This window comes from Argopecten irradians, chromosome 2, assembly GCF_041381155.1.
Source record: "Argopecten irradians isolate NY chromosome 2, Ai_NY, whole genome shotgun sequence".
Classification (NCBI taxonomy): domain Eukaryota; kingdom Metazoa; phylum Mollusca; class Bivalvia; order Pectinida; family Pectinidae; genus Argopecten; species Argopecten irradians.
Window position 1 is genome coordinate 44433813 of NC_091135.1, and position 26302 is coordinate 44460114.

General features: G+C 32.4%; 1 protein-coding gene across 1 annotated transcript in view; it reads left to right on the forward strand.

Moving 5' to 3' along the window:
* Positions 1-17861, forward strand: part of LOC138315630 (cleavage and polyadenylation specificity factor subunit 5-like) — a 49712-nt gene extending 31851 nt beyond the window's left edge. The window contains exon 7 of the mRNA XM_069256789.1: positions 15490-17861. Within this exon, the coding sequence (XP_069112890.1) occupies positions 15490-15511 (22 nt within the window). The 3' untranslated portion in view covers positions 15512-17861. The remainder of the gene's footprint in view (positions 1-15489) is intronic.
* Positions 17862-26302: the final 8441 nt, after the last annotated feature.

Here is a 26302-nt window from a genome sequence, read left to right on the forward strand (position 1 = left end):
TGATGTTTTACTGGCCAGTGTGTCATGAGTGGCTCGAACCAATGGACAGCAGGGGAAGCATTGTGTATCAAATGGTCAACAGACGTTGGATATGCCGCGCGTGGCCAAATCTTAAGGTCAATATCCACGACAGCCAGGTCAGCTTTAGGACACTGACCATTTTAATAGGCTTCACATTTTAATTAGATTAGCTTGGGCAGTTGGGGTAACTCTCGGTAGAATTATGCTAATTCACATATCATGAATATTCCATGAAGTTCATGATTATTCAAATTGATAGAGTTGTAGAAATCTAGATCTGAAACATAATTCTGATGATAGTATCATTTCATAATGAATGATTGGCTCAGTTGTAACTAAATGTCATGCATCAAGTGTAAAAATATAAACATGCATATCATTTACATTCATTGTCATTAATTTGACATTACAAATTCATATTGTAATATACTTCAGAATCTTAAGTTTTTTGCTTAATAGGAGTAAAAGAAAAATGTGCATTGTCAGATAAACCAGGGTATAAGACTTAACATCAACTCTGATGAGTTTTAAATAGAAAACGAAACCGGTCATGTACACTATACATAATACAAATTATATCCAGTAATACAGCAGCTTGCTAGTGAAAACGGACTGCAGCCCAACCAGTCACTCAAATCCATTATAAAACTGAACGTGTTTAACATTGACTGCTACTTACAGTGTGCTTGATAATCACTGAACATATGAAGCAGGACATTTAACTAGTTCACTCCTGAACTTTGAACATCTTCTGGTGTCATTTAGACCCTTCATATACATACACATTATGATTAAATTTTTAGCTAGAATGATTTCCATATACTTGAACTTTTGACCATTATAGTGCAGTATTTCGGGGGACTTTAAATGAATTGATCACCCATACAATGAAATATTTTATTGTGGATGACCACTAGCTGGCCAGACTAAAATATTCTGACCAGTGGTCAAGATGAACAGATGTCCCCAAAGTAGCCTTGATGTCCTTGAATGACCATATCTAGACAAAACAAATATACCTCTGAACTTTCTTCGACTGATTTTAGGTAAATTCTTATTGGAATTTCAAGTATTTATTTCAAATTCAAAAAAACATGCTATCTAAATTCAGTCATGAAAATATCCATCCAAATTCTGGCATTTATATATTAAGTTTTAGTAAAGAACCAATTTTCAGTTGTCATACTGCTATACAATTCTATAGTTAAAGTTCATCACAAATTAATATTAATTGTAATTATAAGTAGTTAAAGATTTGTTGACTAAATTTGTCCTCAGTAAAATGCATGTCATGACCTAAAATGGAGATATGGTTTCAGCATTCTTTGTTGAACTTTAACCTTTGACACATTCACTGACCATGCACAAAGATAACAATAGGATAACTGTTGCTGACCAGCAATGTCCGGAGACAACCTTTGTATCAATAGTCAAAATTGGGCAGATGGTTAAAATGGCCTTTAAATACAGAAGGAGGTGACCACTGGTCAGTTCTGGCCACTGGAATTTATGAGGCAGCTGAAGTTTGTCCTTCATTGACTGGTGTTATTTTCGTAAATGATAATTAAGTGAGGTGAAATTTTGGTCACATGAAATCATCTTGTTTCTAAAACTGAGCGCATCATGCAGCAACATCATTTGAAATAATGGAGTTAAAATCTTTTAAACAATAGATCTATACAGGGACACTTTATTTTTTCAAGATTTCTGCATACTGTATAATATATAATGCATATACATGTATATGCAATCTAAAAATCTAAAATTTGAATGTAATTATTTTTGTTAATTTTATAGAACTTTGTTAAAAAAATCCTTGAAGGTTGTGCTATGGGAATTTTAAAAGGATAAGTTGGAATAGACTGCAGTGGTAAGAATCAAATTGGAAAAAGGTTAATTGTCTTTTGATTTTGTGATATTTTTTTTGAAAGCCTACATCATGTTGCTTTGTCCACTCATGTGACCAGTGACTGCCATGGAGCCAGTTCATGATCTGGCCATGTCCTCAGTAACCCCTTCTCTATTTAACTGGACATATTTGGCCACAGATTAAATTGTTGACCTATGACCGCTCAGACTGACCACTAACATAAAGACAACAATGACCCTAACTGTTGCTGTCAGCTATTGGTGGGCAGACATAGTCTTGACCAGTGGTCAGGGTAAAGACAGGTGTCCTAAAATAGCCTTTATCCTGGTCTGACCATTTACCTCGATTGACCAGTGTCCAAAAGTTTGCCGCTCTTTTCTAGAACTTTATAGACTATTTTTGATTCAACTTGCATGCAGTCTCCGGTCTTCTTATTAACATGTCTCCATTATCTATTACCTGTTGGATATTGACAACAGTCACATTACAAATGTAATCATAACTACAATACTTTATCTTTTTTTTTTGCAGATATCAAAATACGATCCTTGTAATTTGAATGAATTAGGTACCATTTATATGTAAGCAAACATGCTTTTATTAAAAATAAAACCTCCTAGTTTTCTGACTTTTTCAAATTTGATTTTTTGATGGAGAAATCATCATTAGCTTTTGATATTCCAAGTAATGTAATATACCAGTATATTTTTTGGAATATTTTCCAATGTGAAACTGTTTGTATCCTCTTTTATGATCCAATCGTCTTGTAACTCTAAAAGAATTTATATTTTAGTAAGAAAATAAAAAAAACAAATAAAAGGATATGAGTTTTATATATACAGATTGATATTAAAGTTATATGTGATGTATTTTTCATTCTCACGAATCAAGATGAGCTTTTAATATGTTGTTTATTACCAAAAGTTACCAACATTTTGAGAATTACAGTATTTTCAATGCTTACGTTTAATTTTACGAATACATATAAGAGCTGAAAATGATTTTTGGCAGTACTGCCAAAAATCATCATATTAACATTTATAGTGAAGTGAAATGATTTCATACGGTCGGACCTTGAAGCCAAATCGTGATCTACAATTTCATTTTAAATTTTATAGCGTTATTAGTCATTGTAAAGTGATTTCGGCAGGTAACTTTCCATAGAAACATACATAAGGTATAAAAACAACAGTTTTAAAAGTACATAATTTCTGTTGCAACTAACATTTACTAAACATCTGAAGTCATTTGAATGATTTTCACAGCTTTATTCATCAAACTTTATGGTTTTCAATAGATTAGTGAAGAAAAAACAACATGTCAAAATTTTCGCCCAGTTACGGCACATATAACTTTAAGTAACTAGTATATTTCAGCAAATTGCTTGAAAATACAGAATAAACTTCCCAAATTGCTTGAAAATACAGAATAAACTTCCCATGGTGATTATTGCATCATCAGTATGTATTAAGGACAATGCTATTGTTTTAAATGATACAGGAAATATACTGCATATTATTTAGTACAGGTGGTGAGTGATTCTCATCATAGTCGGGGGACCAAAAATAACAATTAATTACCGTGGATAATCATGGGGAGATTCTTAACATGATTCTGGGACTGAACCTTCATGACTTTTCACACTGATGTAAGGCTTTTTAATTACAGATAATCCCTAATCTCCTTTATTTTACGGGCCAAAAAATAGGGATTTGAAACGGGTAATAGCTGTAATTCTCAATAGGGGAGATAACCCACTTGACAAGTGGAATGAAGTGCCCAGAGATAAACATATTGTCACTATGACTCAAGGAAAGATGGGCCGTACCTAATTATGTGAGGTTGAGTCGTAAATGTCAGCTCTTGGTGAAGGCCTAAGTCTCCCACTAGACCTTTATAGCCCTCACCAGCTTGCAAGATCAGCATTAATCATATTTTCATCCCTACCCTGGGATTGCAGTAAATCTGGATATTGAAATGGTTGAATTTGTTCTAATTGATTAAAAAGAAGATGCTTGCAGATATTTAAATGTTACTTTAGAAATTAATGAGGTGAGTTCCTTAAAATTATCGCTAGGTGATGTTTGTATGGTCAGCATATGTCTCTAAGATCTATTAAGTTACAAATGCTTATTGAGTGAGTGTACATCATATTGTGATGCTTGGAACAATATCATTTTAAAGGTTTTTTTTGTTCTCTCCCCCCCCCCCCCCCCCCCCCCCCCCCCCCCCGATGTTTTTGCCCACTTAAAGATTTTGTCACTATCAAAAACAGGAGCAGACGATTAAGTATATTATTCAAATGATAAATATCATTTATGCTCTGTCGGCGGTGGAGCATCTTTAATTATCTGGAAGAGACGTTTTCAAACCTGTTTTTGAGGAAAAAAATCAGTTTAAGGACATTCCGAACAGTGATCGAATGCACCGTTCATTCGGACCTCCTCGGGTCAATGAGTGCATTCGGAACTGCTTGTGAAAACTCTTTTGTGACTAAGATTATGAAGAATAGCAATCTGTATATTATCCGTCTAACGATATCTTACCTTTTAACTTTAAAATCAGGATAATATAGTCGATAAACGGTGTATTTATATGATATTGTACTTAGTTCGGTTTGCCGAAAGCTTTTTTAGCCCTTTTTAGGCCTCATTTATACGAATTTGCGTAAAAAAATTCACAATTAATGCATATTTAAGAGTGGAAACAACATAAAGGTCATTGATAGCCATATAAACTTGCATATTAAAGATAAAAAATGTTGTTGTTTGTAATATTTCAGTCAATTACCAAGCTTTGAAAAGATGTGAGTAAAATTGTATTTTGAGAAAAACAGATGATAAAGTAGGGTTATTGAGAGTACAATATTTTCAAAACTGCTCAATCAAGTTTCAAACAAAAGCCTTAATAAACAGTTTATCAACCAATCTTGTAGTGAGCAAATTTTAAAGAAAATTAAACGAGGGAAAAGTTTTAGGCCTAACTGTATCGAACCACCTTAATGAAATGAGAATAAGAGAATTTTTAGATATTAAAAGGTTATTTGTTGGGAATTTAGCAGAAAAGGGAAAAGTTGACAACAGGAAATATAGTGCCCATAATTAGACCCCAAAACCTTTAGATATAGGTCAGTGATTGGCCATTTGTGTTTTAATATTATTAAATTATTTTAGAAATATATATTTCATGTTTAATGTAATTTATTTCATGCAGTGTTAATTTGAATTAATATTTTGAATGACATAACCTGTTGTGTCTCAACGTACACAGAGGTTGAGTTATAGCATTTGAGAGTTCCTCTCCAGCTAGTCAGAACCTATAGCAAACTCCATCTATTTCCCTGCTACTCCTTAACAATTTAGTCTCCCTGTTTGGCAACATATGGATTACAATGGATTTCAAATTGTGTATGGTTGTAGAAGTTCCTGTGTAACTGTTGCAGATAAGGTTAAATCTCATAATGAACAAGAATAGCTACAAACAATCATAAATTTTACAGCACCCAAAAGGAATTTAGCCCACCTCGAGAACAGGTAATTGTTTCAGCTGACACTGCGAAGAAAACTCTGACGCCCTCTTAGACCTAAATTCAATGTGCAAACACATACATCTAGATCTGAAGACATTAGAAATATGTCTCGCTATTCGGGGAACGTAATTAAACCTCAATCTGTTTGTTTGTTTTGTAAATTTGTATCAATTAGAGACAATTTCCTCCTGGTACTATGGCTTTATTTTATCTGTCCAAGTTAAGTTTGACTCAAGGTTTGCCATTTTTCTTAACACACAAAATATCAAGATTCATTGCTCCATGAACACAATACAAATTGAGTGAGGTGGAAAGGAATTGTTACGGATTCTAGGAACAGGCCATAATGATGAATTGGTGAGTGTTAATTAGCCCTACTGATCAACAGTGCGTGTCATCCTCTACAGGTTTTTTTCAGATCCGCCAGACTGGATTGTTGTTCAGTAATTGTGATATACAAAGTATCCTACACGGTAACTTATGAGGCTTGAAGAAAAATACATTAAAAGTGGTGCTTTGTGATAACTCTTATACTTAAAGTTGTATTTCTGGTAATTTTCATTGTAACGATATGTCGCTTTAATATTTGATATTTAAACATGGACATATAACTTAATGATTAAGCTCCCCAAAACCATATGGCAGCCTGTAAGAGAGCCGAAATCTAGGAATCATATATTCCATGTTTTGAATAAAACGCCTTCAATCACCGCCATGTTCAGTACCTTCGGGTTTTGTCGGAATTCTGAATCGTATCACGTGACTGACGTCCACTCGCCCTGCACGTGGTGATCAAGGTAACTAGCGTAAGCGCACATGTGTTTGTTTACGTTTTCCTTCTGGTTAATATGAGCAAATCGTGCTGGTATATGTCCACAGAGCGAGTATTTGAACCATCCAATTCACGCATTGACGTAATTCAATATTGTGTGTATCAAATATTGTAATGAGCGAGAATTAATTTCTTTGTAAATCCAGTTTGCTGAGGTCGACCACATGTTTTGTTTATGAAAAAATTGTTGACATTTTCTCTTGGTTTTACAACTCTCGTGTTACTTCGAGATTGTCACGACGACGTTAGGAAGAGTTCGGAATGATTCGGCATCTTTCGAGCCTATTTTTCACGTGTACACGTTAAAAACATTTTTTACATTTATAATTAAAAATACTTCCAGTGCTGTAACTTTATAAAAAGTGGTAAAATTAGAAAGTTTTAAACTCATACAGACGGCGAAAAATATGTATAACACTTAAACAGTTTTCATTACGACAAAAAGAGCGAAAGTGATAGACCATACAACTTTAACCCTGACCTAGTGGTTTTTCTTTGAATAAAATTTTGCAAATTAACAACTGGAAATGTCAAATAAGATCCGATTCATTTCACTTCTTTTTTATCTTGATATTCAAGGGAAAATTTTTAGAGGAAACTTCAATTTCATGCTTAATGATGTATGTTTTTTGTAAAATATTGCATAAGGCAATCAGACATTTGGTTACTAAATCTTTAAAATATAAATTTTAAGAGTTGTTTGGGTCTTGTATGTGATTTAAATTTGATTTTTGAGTGCTGTAGAATAAAAAAAAATGACATCTAAATAACAAAAATACTTACCCATTTTATCATTGTCCCTGAATCATTTTAATTCTTTGAAGTATTAGTATTAGCTGAAGGTTGTGCAAGAATAAATCTGAACCTATATTCGAAGTGTCAAATGAGATCTACATTGTATACCTACATTTGTAGCTGGTGAATATTGTTCAAAGGACTCAAGCATGTTATTTTATTGTTAATCATTTGAAGAAAAGCTATGCATAAAATCTGCAAAAAAATAAAGGTTTGAATGTAAAGATAATATCTAAATATATATCATTTCATATATTGGTATATGATATAATATTAGCCTTTTGATGTCTTTAATGTAGATAAAGCTTAAGCCTACCGAAAATTTTCACTTTAAATTTTCCATCAATTTATTTCTCTCTGTAATCAAATGATAATGTAACAAATGATTAAGAATTATTAACCCGAATGTGTAGTAAAAAGAGGCTGAGATTTAACCTGATTGTACTTTTGACTTTCATTTTAATCAGATCAATTGAACATAAAATGTAATTCTGAGATCAGACGTCTCCCTAGGAAAATAAATTGAACTTTTTTAGTACATATATAATACGCAGTTAAGTTAATTTCCACTGGTCTTTCCAGGCAGTAGCTGATAAAATATGGCTTTAAGATTTGTGTATAATTGAGGTTTACCAACCGACCAGAGTTGTCCTGGGGTGACCTTTGTGATAAATCTGACCTTAAATGACTTGTTTGATGAGCAGGCTTGTCCTTAGATGCCATTTCAGATGAAGATTGCCTTAATTGACCTTTAGCAGGAAGATGTTCCTAAATGTACTTTTGTTTAGATTAAAGGGCCACGGCTATCTCTATAGAAACAAGATCCATAGAAACCTCAAGTTTCAATTGGAAATGCATGAAATTTTTTGTATTCAATGATATAAATGATTCTTTTCTCTCTTGTCAATAAATGAAATGATTTTTTTCTGCAATTGGCCACCTGCTTTCTTTTAACTTCATTTGATATTTGCCATTGTGCTGTATTTATTATTTTGTAAATTGCATTTGAATTTATTCCATTTTATTCAAGGGTTTCCTAGAGCGACATCCCACTACATACATTTCTAGAGCATTAAATGCTAATGCTGCCCAATTGGAGTATGCAAGCTGCTTATTAGAATTGCAGAAACAACTAAAGAAAAGGCAAACATTTCACATTGGGCGAATTATGAATGGGAATTATATAGAAATTGGACACATACTGATTTAGGCCCTTAAATGATGCCTATGTGTATCAGCCACCTGCAATGGAGAAGGTTGGGTTTGTTTTGTGGCTATTGTTAACGGCTATTGAAGGCCACAGATACAGCCTAAAAACCCAATAGACGCTGTCTGTATACACTTTACTTTCACGGCATGCAGCCGTTTACTGTTTAAATGTATAAGCTTATAAATTGAGTCGCATTATTCTATGCTAACAGCAAATAAATGAGTTTATATTGATTTCTTAGCAGATTTGTTTTGATAAAGTGTCATTTAATATATTTGTAGGTTGCATTGCATGAATTTATTGCTGAAGTTCAATTTGCATCAATTATTTATTTTGCTAATTCATTAAGAAATTGCATATTTTCAAACATTAAAAAACCACTGAAAGCAATAAATTGATGGTACCAAATAGATTCAGATGTGATTAAAAAGATACATGAACATATGAAAAAAACTCTTTTCATGAAGTTTATACAAAAATTAGATCGAAAGGAAAATTTAAAAATCACAAACAATTTATTCGGACATTTTAAGATTCAAACAGGAAAATTTTCAGACCAAAAGTCGGTGACTAATGTTGCCTTAAAAACTTTTTTGGGTAAATATAAAAATTCAGAATAGTTTACTCCCTAACGAAATGTTTAAATACCTGCTTTTTGCTGATGTTCAGACAAATAAAGAAATTTCAGTAATTTTGAATTCAGTTTCATTGAAACAAATATTTTCATTTTATCTTGTTTTATTTATTTTTTTTTGGTAAAGCATGAACTAGAAATTAAATCATAAAACTTTTGTAACATTCTGACTTGAATTATTTATAATTTTTATAAACAGTTACAGAGTTTAATGTACAGGAAATGTAACAATATAAGTCCTGATATTTGTCCTAATAATTAGATAAGATGGTCTCAAATTGAAATGCATACATAACATTTCCATCATTGACATTTCAAGTTTTTCCTAAATAATATTCTTGCACTGGTTATAATACAAAAAGTTCATCCAGGATTTTGAAAGTGAGCTGACAGACAAAAGATAATCCAGTATTTTGAAAGTGACCTTTTTTCAGAGGTTTTTGTGCAACAAAACTTAATGAATAAATATATTGCTTACAACATTACACCTTTATGTACAATCAAAGTGGTGTGGCAGACATTTTACCTATTACATATTCCCCCACATTTTCCATTTCAATTTGCTGGGGTTTTTTTATGCATAGAAAAATTTCTGTTTCAAAATGATAATTTAGTATATTTACTTTTGGGATTCTTAAAGTTGCTTTATGTAAGGTGCTGATGAGAATCATCCTTGAACGATATATTGTGCTGAAGCCTTGTCAGAATGTTCCTATATTGTCCCCAATCAACTAGCCATGTTTGAGGAGCTTGTCTTTATATAGGTGTTGTTGGTGATTTGGGTAAATATTCCCTTTGATTCTCAAATACCAGTGGCATTAAACTTTTGATGTGTTGTTCATTGATTGGAATCATTGGTTTAAAATACTATTCATATACAGTGGTTTTGCAGAAAAGTCAATGAATATTCAAACAGTTTTGAACAATATTTAGGATAAAGCTTTTTGATTAATTGAGTTTCGAAAGATTTCATTGATGGCAAGCATTCATACTAAACAATGCAAATTAAAGGGCTCTTTTTTAGTTTTACAAGTACAAATAAGAGCTGAAAATGGTGAAGTGAAATGTCAGTACATCAAACCAGATCATGAAAAGGAATGGTGGTCTACAAGTTCATTTCATATTTTAACAGTATTACTGGTATTAGTAATAATAAAGTGATTTCTTGACTGCAGGTATGTATTCATCTAAATATGCATAATGTGCAATGTATATAAAACAAGACTTTTATCCATCATAGAGTCAGTGTCATCAAAAATGACCATTTTTTCAACAAAAGTTTTTGAGAAGTTTCACCTTAAAAATATTTTTTAAAAAGCTTCAAAGTTAAAGAAACAAATGTAATTAATATTCATGCAATCATTTTTCAAAGAAGAAAAAAGTAGTGAAAATTAAATCAAAATATTAAAAAAAAATAAACTTAAGAATTATTGTTTGAGATAGGACTTCAGAATAAGTGAAATGATCACCTTCAGGAATGGCCTAAATCGTGCAGTGAAACCATTGTAAAATGTCAAGAAGCCTTATATACTGTTAATGATGCGGCACCCCATGGAGCCAATGACAGTCCAACGTGCCCGTGTTGAGTTTTGTAATTTTACCCAATGAATAATGGATAGGTACATGTTAGTGTGAAAAATGAATGTGCTGGAACAGGCCATATTTTCATTGAACCAGATTGGAAGAATTACTGTAGTGTCAGGCTAAAAGAGGTGATAGGATTATTAATACTACTTTAGCGGGTCATAAAGCTGGTCGCTTTTCGTGGCATCACCATTATTCAAGAGTTTAGGAGACTGCATACAGGTTGATTGCGTACCCTTGCATTGTGCCAACAGGACAAACAATACCAGCATTGTATCCGCTATAGGTCTTTTAGATCGCGATGTCCTTCCAAATTTCATTATTCATAACAAAAATAAATGTTTATAATGAGATTTTTCAACGCTGAGATTTATCTGTTATTCATGTTCCTATATGTTATGAAAACTTATTATTGACAGTATCATGATATTCTTTGTCCTGTACATCAAAATGAATTATTTTTTTACTCTCGAACTTCGAAATAAATTTTACAGAACACCTACAGTTAGTATGACAGTATTATATTGGCGACTTGTACTTTTAAAATTTACTGCAAAATATTTGATTCCCCTTTATTCCGGTTTAATTAGGAAGTGTAATCCCTAAATAACTGCTCGGCAGGCTATTGGGTTGTACGTACTATGTCACAGACTTGTAAGGCAAGGTCACATATCATATATGTATCCACTTCCTGTTGACTGTCAATCTTCATTTATATAATGCACTTTCAGATATTTGTAATGACATATCGCAATGCCTTACTGAAAATATTTCCAATTTGTATTGACTGCTATAGGTTTCTATGTGTTTCAGTGGTTTAATTGCAGGTTTGAAAATATATAAAAATTAAAAAGGATTTGAAAATCAAATTGCAGTCCTGAATAAATGATACGAAATGTACTAACTATTGTACATTGAATTGATTGATTTTGAATGTCAAAATAACTATGGCTCAACATGGCTAAGTATTTATTTGAGGGAATTGAAATTGAATATTTATGTTTAGGATTTTTTTCCCAGAAATAAAAATGGAATTTATGATAAGTGCATTCAAGATGCTGCAGCTTTAAAAAGAACAAATATTGTCTCAAATATCAGACTAAGATTTGTTTATTTAGAAATATAATATCTGGCTGAAGATTCACAGTTTTAAACTTTTAGGAATTTGAAAATAAATTAAAGATTAATGTGAAGTGTTTTTCAATTGATTCCCCATTTTTTGTGGTGATAAAGAAATCAAGATGCCATAGAACTGCATGTTGATTAGAATGGATGTGAAATAAGATGGTCTTTCTCCAGTTCTTGTAGGGGTTGCAGATTTCTCAATGTCGCATTTTCACCAGAAAATGTGAAATTGAAACAGGTGAATCATTTGTCATGATATATCAGTGACTTCAAAATAAAGTTAGATAAAAAATATTACCCCTACCATTGTCTTTTTTGGAGACAAAAGTCAAAACACACAATTGAGAAATCTTGCAAAAAATTCAGAAAGAAGATTAAAATCAAATGATCTGTTGAAAGTGATCTAGTCCTGCATGTGTCAGGTTTAGAGATCAGGGTGCCCCGATTTCACCACGGAAATGTAGATATAAGGTTAGAAAGATAAATGATACACCAGGGGCCAGATACAAAGGGAGGTAATTACCTTGATTGAAGGCCTAGTACATGTACACTATCATATTGTAGCTCCCTAAGGGTTCAGTGGCTAGAATAACTCACCGGTATACAGATAAACTACCAATTAACAATCGACCGACTCGTGTTTTGGGCAACAGATTAGATCATACAAGTATTAAACACCATACTGAGTCCAGTTTTAATTGCTGTATCGAAATGTGAAAAGGCTTGCTAACAATATTATCTGCAAAATCAAATTCTTTGTGGCATATCCACTATACATTCTGTTTTTTGTCAACATGCAAGAAACTGAGCTTTCTGCAGTCTCGTACATGTTAGTATTTGAACATATAGAATCTTAATAACACTATTATGATATCCCAGATATATCGAGCTTCTTTAAAGCCAAATACGCAAAGACAAGAATAGCATTGACTTAAAGTTATATGTGCCGTAACTGACCGAAAATTTGGACATGTTATTTTTTCTTCAATTATCTATTTAAAACCATAAGTTTAAATGAATAAAACTGAAAATCATTCAAATGTAGTTAATGTACAGACAACAAACCAATATAATGCCTTATAAACGTTAGTTGGAACACATAGGTTATGCACAGTGAAATTCTTGTTTTTTATGCCTTATACACGTTTAGAAGGAAACATACCTTCAGAAATCACTTTACAATTACTAATAATACTGTAAAAATGTGCAATGAAAGTGTGGACAACAATATGGCTTCATGGTCTGACCGTATGTACTCATTTCACTACACTGAAGACGTTAATATAATGATTTTTGGCAGTACTGCCAAAAATCATTTTCAGCTCTCTTTTGTTCTTGTAAAACCTATACATTGAAAGTATTGTAATTCTCAAATTGCTGGTTACTTTTGGAGTTTAATAACATATTAAAAGCTCTTCTTGATTCGTGACTATGAAAAACACGGCACATATAACTTTAAATGATGTGTTGTAGTCTTTTAGCTTTGGTCTCTACGAGCTTGCTACATAGCACTTGAATTTGTATGGTAGATGTATGTTTTCATTACAAAAGTATTACTCATCAAAGTGTCACACGGGGGGAATAGGATTCATATTCTTTCAATAACCATTTTCACATAGCAATAAACTGTCTGGTAAGCTTGGGGTTGTGTCTTCCGTGTTGAAATAAAACTTATCTGTTAACCACTTTAAAGGTCAAATACTGATGTTTTAATCGTGAACAAGTATTGGATTGTGAGTGGGAAGTCAAGAAACCTGGCCTAAAGATCATGAAATTGTCTTGGACATTATCTTTAATTGTCTAGTCAAAATTTGTGTTAGACTACAGAATGTTTCATGATCTTTAGTACAGGTCATTGGATTTGAGACAGATTCTTCTTACAGAAAATTGGCTGTTGCCAAAGAAACACAATAATGACTAAATCCAGGAATATTGTTCATTGTTTCGATCTGATTCTTTGATTTCATTTTTTATAAAAAAAAAATAACATTGGAGTACTTGATGGTATTATGTACAATGTACTGAAAATGAGGTCACTGTTTATTCAACATTAATAGTTCTGAAGTTACGAGAAATCACAGTTAAGCAATATGATCTTTCAGAAAAAAAACACCAAAGTTTGGAGAGGTATATATGCAGAACTGATTTTACGATTCTTAAGGGAAGGTTCATGGCAAACTCTTTTCAAGAACATTCGAAACTGCAAACTCTGAAGATCAATTAAAAGTTGTAATTTAAGGTCAGACTGGCGATCCTGCGATGGCCGTTCAGACCAAGCAGCTGTTAAAGCGCCCATATCACTTCTTTCATGGGTCCTAAGCCTGTTCAATATATCCTTCTTTACTTCACTCCCAACAGTGGAGACCGACTTTAATGGCCAACACAATGAAGCCTCTTGCCAAGCGAGATTGGAAAAAAGTCGTCCGAATTGTTGAGTACGATGTAATGGGTTGTCAGGAAGATGTTTATGCCCATCAGCCCTCATTACAGCCAAAGTTTTACAGGAATTTGATGTGAGCTAATTGTATTCCTCATACTGTTTTCATGAAATTGTCTTGAAAGTGTATTGTGCAACGAGCAAAGACTTTACAAAATTTATGAGCCTGTCAGTATCTCTGATTCTCGCACAGGTGGGGACATTTCGGGTTGCCTCCGTTTCAACAATAAACTTTCCAACAGTTTTTTCCGAATTTGTTGTGCATTAATTGTTTTGTAGCTAATCTATTTTCATTCTTACACCAATAAAACTCTACAATGAAATATTTATCCATGTTTTACGGCTTCCCCAATTAATCCTCCTTGGCCACAGTTAGAATCTATTGGTAGACTATGGCGTTCGCTATGGCATACACACAACATTTATAGCTACTTGGATTTAGCTAAAGTTAAGCATTATCAAGCCCAATGGGTTCTCGTTTACCAACCTAAATGATATTGAATGATGTCAAAAGATGGAAGTTATCTTCTAATGGCTGTCATTTGTCAACAGTCATCTTGCCTTTTACAATGTTCATTGTCTTTAAATTCTGTTCTTATTACCTAAAGTACACAATAAAGTTGAAATGTTCACGTTGGTTACTGAAACATACGTAATCAGGAACTGAATTGAACTTTGATAATAAATCATATATAACTCAGGGTTCGTCAATGCAAAAGATTTATCGGAATGACATGCATTGGTATATATGTTTGATATATGTATATAAAGTATCACTTTTTGAAGACCACAGGAAAGACCAAGAGAACACGATCTTCCTGGCCAAAAGGCCTTTATTTACAGGGCAAAATGAAGTTTAAACTTGCAATATAGACACAAAAAGTGGTCATTGTAAGCAGGTAGTCCTATATAGAGTTATCCCTAAAGAAGGGTCCTGATTAGCATTCTAAAGAATATTGTATTTAGACTTGAAACCAATGAGTTTGTCTTGTTGTTATATATGCTCCCCTTATTTGTTTAGACGTTATAAGCAAATTTTGCTTGAATGCTTCCCCTTGTTCTATTTTCGCCGATATTCTTAACTAATCAACAACAGACGTTTTAGAAACAGTCAATTTATGAAGCAGTTGTTCTCCAATTGGTTTTGTTTATAAAATGCTATTTTTTGCTCGGAGACAGAAAGTATCCTTTGAACAAAAGCATGTTTTTACTTAAAACATGTTATGTGTTAATCAAAGATAAAAATGTGTCATTTGAACACACAAAAGAAATGTAAGACGTTTCTCACCTTTCTTTTATTGTATTCTTTTTCAATTCAAACATTTCATCTGACATGCCACACTAATGATGTATTTTCCCTGTCATAGTGACCACATTCTCAACATCACTGTCTTTGGTTTGTTAGTTTTCCTATTTAAAATTGATCCAATTTTATGTTTTCTGTCTTTTCAGGTTTAACTTCATCTACAACTAAACATGCTGTTTGATGGCCAGAGGACGGAGACAGTTGGTGACATGAAACTTGTCACAGACATAGATTGTATAGGCTCATTGGCCTATAACATTTGTATATAATGGAAGTCATCAGATAAAAAACATTAACAGACAGTGAAAAACATTTGAAGTGTACGCATTCAATTGTTCAGGAACAGTTGTGGATTCCACAGGAAGAACACTTTCGCCATTTGTTCATACAGAAATCATTTCATCTTTATTCATCCATTTTGAATAAAAGTCATTGTGTCGTATCGTAATTCAGTATTTCTGTTATCACTGAAAAGATGGACGTTTTTATGAGCGTGTGTGGATGAGGGTATAAATGTGGTTGTATTTGTTTTAAATACTAACCAATCCAACGAATGTTTGCAAGTTATATTAAGTTTAGATCTGTTTGTAAAGATTTGGTTATATAGCAGACATATGACAACTGGAAGTGCATTTGTCGTTGAAGTTAAAGACCCTTTAGCATAAAAAGTTCGCTATGAAATGTTTCCCTCAACTAATTAAAATTAATTCTTTGTTATTGTATGACTATATGATTTCTCTATATACATTATAACTAATTTCCAAGGGAACATTATTGTGCAGACTATTTCAAAGGGATATTCACGATATTTCATTGACAAAATTGGTCTCATATTGTGTTTAATTTCGTTGATTGGTCATCCAATGTTCATTAAAATGTACAATACATGAGCTCAATGAACATAGTTTTGTTATATCTTACTTAGTTTAACAATAAGAACAATTTCATCTGTATGCCAAACATGGCATTATTTGAAAAACGTTATCTGTATTTATTTTGATTAGGAGTTATATGGTCTTTGTTCAGTAACTGTAAAGAAGTTTGTATTCAAGCCATTGTTTAAAAAACGGTTGTTTTTTTTTTTTTTTTTTTTTTTTTTTTTTTTTTTGTAATTGCATTCTTTAAGACTGTAAGTTATTTTGTAGGAATGATACATTCAGATTGACTAGACGTTAGCTGATAACGTTTGTTCCTACCTTTTAGGATGCTTTTTGTGTATACATTTGTAGTTATGACTTAAAAGTAGTCGATGTGATATGTTAATTTTGCAAGTACATTGTATAGTTGATGAAATCATTTCAGTTTATAAGAGTACTATTGCATTTCAAAAAAAAAAATAAAAAAAAATAGAAAAACCGTTAGATTGCAATTAAAATTTGAAAATTTGGTAGTGACACAGTTGCAGTATCTGCACATGAACAGCAATATTCATATAAACGTTTTGTTTAATATGCTTATTCTAGCATCTGTTCGTATTTACCGATCTTTCTATCTTTCTATTTTATACATAAATCTATGTATTGTAACATTCTAAATTGTTTATTGAAATTGGTAAGAAGAGTTCAATTCCCTACTTTTTCTCTTTTCTATATGTAGATTTAAATTTATGTATTTGTACATTTGTTTCTAAATATTTCAAAAATGGGTTTTAGTATTGGTTAACATGTATCATCTACTACAATCAAGGCGTTAATTATCTGCAGAAGAAAGCACATGTAGCTTAATTTGTGGAAGGGAAATTCGTTGTTTATATAATTGGAATATAATAATAGTCAAATAATAGTTGATTGAAGCTAAATAGAAATAACTGAAAAGACAGGCGCTTCATACAAACATGATATCAGTTTTATTCAGCCGTTCAAACAATACCAAATTTGCTTCAAAGTTAAAAAAAAACCATGAATAACAACGTCATCAGCATTTGTTTGTTCGTTAGGACGAATCGAGCAATCTTAAGTTCAGATTTGCATTGCAGGAGTTGAAGCTAAAGTGGAATCTGTTTGCATTGCAAATAGGATAGCAAATATTCTTTGTCAGAAATCAGTTAGATTCTTAGAATGTAATGCGTATACGTGTGCAAGAAAGTTAATTTGAGATGACTGTGTTCGAGAGGAGAGAAGTGCAATGTCAGGAATTCTTGCAAGATGGTTTTGTTTGAACAGAAGCTTGAACAATGACCTTTTTTAAAAACGTGTGTGCAAGTTTCGTCAATGAAATCATGAAAAAGTGCAAAACCAAGATTTATAAATATATTTTTTAAGATATCTAAAGTCTGAATTTGTGGAGACGCTAGAAAAAAACTTTTCCTGAAAGATTTATATACTTTTAGTTTTTAGTGCTCTAATAATTATGATGTGCAATTCAATGGGCAAAATTGATCACATTCGTCACTCCGCAGTTTATTTGATTTTGTTGAATATACTTTGATTCTAGACAATTTGTTAGTTGCTATAGAACCAGTGTTTCGTTATTGTAAATTTTGTATTATTTTTTTTGTAATAAACACGATGAATTTCAGCGTTCGTCTTAAGTTCTGCTCAATCCGTTTATTTGAAATAATCGCTTGAAGCACGGATCAGTATGAACAAACGTAAATATAATGAGTTAATCTTAAACCATAGTCCAAAACCTAGAGTAACAGGGTGCTGTTATATTAGATGAAAGAGCCTTGGTACACTGGTAGAAACTTCTTTATGACCGAGATTACCTCAGCTCTTATATTAATTGTTATAGATTTCTTTTAAGACTTTTATACAAGTAGGATCACGGTCTTAAGAAGAGCTTGCTGTCAGTTTAAGCGTTAGAAGTCGCAGTATTCTGCAATACGTACTGATTTTGGCGCCACCAAATTTTAGCATAAAGTTTATTTTGAGCAGCAAAATGATAATTCACGCATTCGAAATATTTGCTGTATTAACGCTATACAGATAATACAATTAGTACAATCATAATTAAACGCAAAATGTCTGGCGTAAAAACAAGATTACCACTAAAATGTATGTTGTTTTACTTAGATCATAGCCGTATTCGGTTCAAGGTACACTCATATTAGAATCTGTGTAAGACAGTATTCGCAACACCGTAATTATCTCAACATTCATCAGGAAACATATTATTTCCAAATGAGGTCAACCTATATGTCTTTCGAACTCAAGATTGTATTATCGACAGACAACATTGGTCACGAAAGTCATGGAAACAGGAATATGAATTAACGCCAAGCTACCCGAATTGGAACACTTAAGACATTTGATTCAGTTTATATTTTGCAATACAAACATACATCTGTCTGAAACAACAATAGTTTGCTAAATAACATATTTTTCATCAATGTCGCCTTTTTTAGATTAAGATAAAAGAATAATGAATTTCTAGAAAAAATAGCCGAGAAATGACGCCGTGCGACAACCCTAAAGTACTGGTGCTAAATAGGGGTTTGTGGACAGATGAGACTAAAATTAATGAAACAATGACAGTTTGGCGGTAAACATACGCTTGTAATCTTTCTTTGGTAAGATAAGTAATACCTGTATTAGTAAATATTCAGAAAGAGAGTATGACATCAATTTAAGCTATATCTGAGAAAAACTACCTTTCCGGAGCAAAATAAAAAGGGTCTCTTAAAAACATTAATAACATCAGAAAATATATGCCGATGGCCTAAGATGAGGTTACAACACCTAAATATGAAAGATTTTCTGTCTAATGCACGATAACAGTGGAGAGTCAATTCGCTGCTTTGTCGTCTGGCGCAGTGATAGTCAACTACCGTGCGGTATTTAGGACGACGGCGGGAAACATAAGACGACCCGCGTTATGAAAATTATGATTTTATTTATTTTAATTAAATTGTTCAGAAGTTGATGATACGTGTAGTATTAACGGTACGTTAATAACTTTTGCGACGCTACAAAATTATCGATCTCTTTTCACATTCCCATTTTAAAAATTAAAAGCTGTTTTGGAAAGGTAGTGGGCCTTTAAAAGAGCAGGTCATTGCTCTTAAGACTTAAAGACTCCCTGTTTACAATCTACTCAAATTGCAAAACCTGTAGAAATGTTACACATTAGGGAGACAGACATCACAATTCCACTATAAACGTCTTGTACAAAACAGAAAAGGACTAGTTATAGGTCAAGGGAGATGACAACAATCGAACCATATAGTCACAAGACACGATTTGGGGATAGTTTCATAAGCTCAAAACTGTTGCTGGCTGAAGTATCTAATACAATGTACTTGTTGCTCCTAACGACAATACAAGAATTTGCGTTGCTAATAGGATTGGTACAAAGGACCCTATACAGTTCATGCGTTAAGGTAAGGGCACCATGGCTGATTTCGACTGGTATACCTCTAGTCGACAAAGTTATTTTGACAGTCAGACGCACAGATATTTAACCCAAAATGATTTAAGACAGAAGTTGAAAATCGTGGCGAATTCAAACGACATGGTGAACTGATCGTTTACATTCCCATTTTAAAACTTAAAAAGCCATTTCGGAAAGGTACTGTGCCTTTAAATGCCCAGTATGGTTCCGAAACATCAGTTAAAAAATTATCAATAACAATTATTACGTCAAGATATCTATCTCGATGACGTTTAAGATAAGTTTCAACACCAAACAAAGGTAAAATTCACTAATTAATCTAGGTTATCATCGAAGAAATATTTCGCTGATTTCCCTGTGTTAGAATAAGGATGACATAAGAGGACTCTTTTAAAGAAGTCAATTTATTGTTGTTTTTGTTATTTGTATAGGATTTGTTTATGATCAGTAATTGATAAGTTTCAGGACTACAAAATGATCAAATAGCGATCAGTTTTAGATTTACATATTAAAAATTACAGCCTTTTTGGTTTAAGTATGTATCATAAGTCATAATCCTAATTAATGTACTAGTACCAGCTTGAAACATGTTCACTGCGGTTTTTCTGATCTGTTCCAAATCACACGGAAAACCCCGTGTGATTATGAGTACATTCGACAGACATTCTGACCATTTCTCTACACCTGATAAAATGGCGCATTCATTTTATATGGTTGACTTATTGGCTTCAGATCGAGGTAACCAGGGTACAGAAACATTACTTAAGTTACCAAATTGTAAAAGAAAACATACTTTATTTATGATGTGAAATGTTATTAGCTGTGGAAGTTTTGATAAAGTCTTTTGAGATATTTTTCTTTGTGGTCATCTCGAACTGATGCATTGAAAGGTTAGATTTCGCCGAAATGTAAGTCATTGCCTGTAGTAAAATGAAGATCAGATAGGAGTAATTTTGACAGTTGAATTTCTAGGGAATAATAATATGTGTAACAGTCGCGATTGTTAAGAAAACTGCAAAACTGATTTACCGTTTAGTGTTTAAGAATATGGGCAGCTCAGTGAAATATAAGATGGCCCTTTTAAAGGAGTCAAATTATTCTTGTTTTTGTTAATTGTTAAGGATTTGTTCATGATCAGTATAGAATCGACGGTATGGTGAAAACTTTCGGACTACAAATTTATCAAATTCGTTTTTCAGTTATACATTAAAAAATAACGGTTTTTTTTGTGAAATCATATACCTTTATTCATAGTTCTACTAAGTCAATTCTTGATGTAATTGTACAGTTGGTTTTGTTTTGTTTTCGATATCTAATCACTTGCAAATAACGTGAAATTTAAACTTACACAATAAAAAGATGGTTTACAGCACAGACCAATTGATGAAGCAACATGCACATTCGATAGACCTGTAACATTTTCTCTGTACTGGGTAAAATGCCGCGTTCTTAATATGGTTGATTTATTGGTATCAGATCAAGGTCATAAATCTGCAAGCGATTGCAGTACATCAAGTTTTATGATATTGGATGCAAATGTCTTCACTAGAGTACATAACTGACAATATTACCAAAGAAAAAATGCTTGATTTACGATGTGGAATGTTGTTTGCCATTAAATCTTTCATAAAGTTTGTTTTTTAATTCTTTTTCTGTGTAGTCCCGTCGAGCTGATGCATTTTGAGGTTAGAACTTGCAGAAATATACACATGCAACTCTAAACAAACCACAAATATATTTTTTATCCTAATTATCCATGACTGAATTGTTATGAAACCTTCATTCAGATTGAAAGTATGATAAAGTGTCTTGTTTTATTATTGGATAAAGAAGAAAATGCGTACAGATGTAATGGCAATCTAAATTCAACACAATGAATGGAGGAAACCCAACTGTTTGAACCAGTGAGAATCTTTAGCACTTCATTCAATTACACAATGTGAGCTTTCACCTTAATAGCACTGACCCATTTGTTATATCCCCATTGCAACAAATTTTACCTGAAAAGGCACTTCACGTAAGTGATGCACACCACACGACCAAATTCAAATGCTTTTAAGCAAGTACATGGTTTTTTTTGTGTGTGTGTTTATTTTTACAAAGTGGTAAAATGAATAACCCTTCAGTTGGATCAAAAGCGAGTCATGCCAACTGATTGTGCGTCAGATAGATTTCACTATTGCAAACACATTGAAAATTTAAAACCTGTCATTCAATGGAAATTGAAACTGTTGAAAACAGACAAAATTATGTATTTTAGTTTAGTGCAACTGCACGACCATAGAAAAGTGTTTAGTTTTCTTTTCGTCGCATATGTAAACAGTTTGTGTTGCATTACCGGTTATCCTAATCTAAGTAATATACCAATACAGGCAATACATTACGTAAGTTAAATATCTTGTTATTTTCTTAAAATCGGGAAAGTATTTTTCATGAAACTTTTATCGAATTAAAACGTTATGATATGACAATACAAGTACATATGATGCATTTATTTCGATGTTCTTTTGATAATTGTCATATTATAACTATTGTATTTTTATCAGAGAATACAACGTGATTAGGGACTAGGAGTTTTGATGTTTTAGATAAGAGTTGTACCATTATTATATCAAGTACCGGTAAACAGCATTAAAAAGACATAAAATAGAAAGTGAACAAGAATATAAACGACATCGGCATTCATACTCCAATAAACTATTAATAATAGTGATCAGAGATAGAGTAATTATGTGATTAAACTACTTGTCAAAATGTCACTTCACTTTTATGTTGGCAATCGAAGTAAATTTTATCCATCTAATTATTCCTCCTGCTAAATAATATTGTATATAAATTCTGTCTCAACCTATTCGTTTTCTTAATTTTATCATTTAATGGTAATTAGTTTTCCCATTGTTGAATTCATAAGACTTTTGCAGTGATCAAAGTTGTATAAATTTACGTATTGAAACAAAAACTACACCATCCTGCTGCTCCAGGTTTGATGCGTGGTCTATTTATTTCCTAGAATCACTAGACTATTAAACCCGAGTGAGTAAAAACGACATTCTGTCCTATCATACATCTCCTCGAAGTAGTCTTACATGGACTATTCCAATCCGTACTGTTTATCTAAATGTCCTTTTGTGAACACTTAATTTGATCATTAGATATCGTCCACAGTAATTCACAATAAAACAAACATAAAAACTAAAAAGATTAATTTGACGTATCTTATGTTGTTATAGAACTTTATCTATTTTTCTTGTGTCTGGGCGTTATTTTGTGATTTATCAGTTTAGCAGGATCGCTAGATTTATTCCCGGGAACAATTGCTCCTTTGGTATCAATGTAGGTAACTATAATGTGTTCTTGTGTAGACATTTGCAAATAGACACTTACAATCGACTCCGAATATTAAAAGATATAGAACATTGCTGGCAAAAAGATTTGATGTCTTGTTTTGTTTGCAATGTTTTGATACTATTGAAAGGGGAAGAAATCAGTAATTTTAATTGTGTTGGGCCTATCCTTCATCGACACGTTGTTGTCTTGATCATACAATTCCCCAATGATACGATAACTGCAAAATTCTGGCAATGTTTCAATTTGGTTTAAACCCCTTATGCTACCCAATGCCTCAAAAAGCGTGTTGCTTCAGAGCTAGGAATCAAACGATTTGGAACAAAATGACAGAGTGTTATAAAATTGAAAATCATATGAAATTAATTGAAATCCACCGAAGTTAAACATTTGCCTTGTTCTAGACCTAAGCGTGCCATCTGCCGTTTCCTTACCGAGAGCGTTCTGCCTGCTATCTGCACTGCCTAGCATAAGCCGAGCCTGAACAGTCTCTTTATAACTAACCGCCTAATATAAAACGGATTGACGACTAAAGCGCATATTAACAGGTGTTTGGTTTCATTATTAATCAAAACAGTGAATTTTACACCATCCAATTTTGTCTCGTATGCACGTAGTCCTGCACTGTCGTAGTCTGTCAATAATTGATCTTCCCTACGTGTTTTGTATTGCAGCTCGCTTGTTGCACATTAATAGGCTAATCGCGAATCAGGTTAACGCTAACAAATATTATGACGTCACAGCACGAACCTCATATCTTAACGAGATTATTGAACGATCCCCCACTGTTATTGACATACCTGTGTTTTCCCCTACAACAGGTGTTAGTGTATACAATTTATTCGATATTTTCTTTTCAGTTAATCTATACACAGCAATGTTTTCTTTGTTTACTTCGTCCTAAACACGACCATGTATTGATTATAATTATTATAATTATGCGCAATTTCTTTTTTTCATTTCGTCACTGCAAATGAAAGATACTTAAGAATCAACTTGGCATTATTTCATAAGAAGTGCATCTAAGTGTCAATACACATATATATATGTTCATATTCTATGTATCGAGCTTTCAATAATGCACTTTGGAACTTTTCCCTTTAGAAGTATCATTTAATTTTAATACAACAATTTTTACAAAATATAATTCTATAGAACAGATCTATAATATCTAACCGATCTATTTTATTGATTAGTTCGGTCTTATACTGTAAACATATTCAGTGTAGTGGTTATTGTATTTTAGCGCATTTGGTTTGGATATGATAACGCTAATTGCATGTTATGTAATCCTTCGATGCAGCAATAATTATGAATTTGTGCATTCTTCTTTGTGCTTAGTTTTATGCTAAATTTTTATTACTTTAATAAGATTTTGATCAATAGAATATTAGTTTTGAAAAAAGAGGTTTGTTGGTACAAAAATCAGAATTCAAGTACTTTGTCGTTTATAATTCCATGTAAACGGATATTCCATACGACTAATAACGCACATACATAACTAACAAATATATCATTCTGGTAAGATTTTTCCATTGATTAATTTGATTAAAAAACCTTTCTTCTTGTTAAAATGTTATGTTTTTCTTCAGATGAGTATGTTAAAATGTATATCATATACCAGCATAAATTGACACCAACAATACATCAGCTTAATCATATAATTATTTGCAAGTAACGCCATGCATATATTGCTTACTATATGAAATTATATTATATACACAAAATCACTGCACTTGTTGAATGACATTTAAAATGCCTTTCAACAAATGTCAGTGGCAGAACTCAAAGCTAAACCTATAAGGTGTTAATGTTAACCATTACTACGGTAACGGGAAATTTTACATTTATAACATATACTGAAACTCGTTTATGTCTTTAAGTGAACAAACATATATACTTAATGTCGGAAAGTCTTATAGCAACGAACCAATTTGGATATTAACTCTGGTTGGAATCATTTGAAGATTCTCTTGAGAGCAAGCAATAGGGTAGACAATGATAAAAATTCTACTTTAACAGTGAAACCGTTAGGATTATATACACATAACCATCAGGTACAGCAGGTTCTTTTTTAAGCATATATATATATATATATAAAATAAATCCTTTATATTCATCGAAATTAATAACTAAAATTTATATTTTTTTTCTATCAAATGTCTTCACATCAATCAAATTTCAATAAAACTAAATTTTAAGATGTGCTGTTTGGACAACTTAATTTGACTTCACTAATGCTCGAAAACAAAGATTTCTATTTACTCAAAATTATTATAAGACAACGTCGTCGGAAATGGAAAGGCTTTATATGTTGTGATTCCATTGTCGCATATTTTCCATAAAGAGGACAAGATCTCGAGTGTCTGTGAAGTTGTCTTTACCAGATGCAATACGGAACACAAATCTATACTAAACGAAATCGTTCTACCAGGTATTCTCTTTATCTTTATTTAGTATATGCTTGACGACTAGTAGTAAGACTGAAGATGTATCACAGGACGGAACAAATGTATACTATAGTAATCTAGTGCATAAATGTGTGAAAATATGAAGATTTTTTTTTTCAGATTTCATTGAAATGAGTATCATGGCAATATCGTCGGAACAGTGACAAACTATTCGAAATGACATACAAAACGACTCGCTAATGTCACGGGATCACCTGATTACATACATCAAATTAAATCATGCAAATGAAAGCCGAATTAATTAAAAATGTTTTAGTTGGGAAATTATCAAGTGTTCTGTAAACTAATTGAGAATTTGACTACGTATGTATTTTGCTGACGAATTTATATTGCATGCGTATAAAAGCGTAATTATTATATTTCATATAGACTTTATTAGCATTAATACTTGCATCGTATTCTTGAATCTCTGATGTTTTAACCTTCACCAAATCCATTATATCATTTAACCTTGTCTGATAATCATAATAACCAGAATATATGTAACCAATAGTCGTAACGTCATTGATGTGTACAGAAATCGAAGTGTCTAGAGCGAGCTGAACGTCAGAGTGAGGCAGGAGGTCTTCTGTTTCAAACCTAATGTTAGTAATCAGGGTGGAGTGTCAATCACAACATTACAGAATTAGGAAGACTTTGAATGAACTCTGAATCATAGTTTCTGAGCCGAACAAATCTAATACCACACCAGGACACACAATGCGAGGAACATGAGCTGATTATATCTGTACAATTAATGAAATTTAGAATCAATTTCAAGGCTCTATGGCAAGGCATTAATATTTAAATTACAAAAGAGGTTTATTGCTAT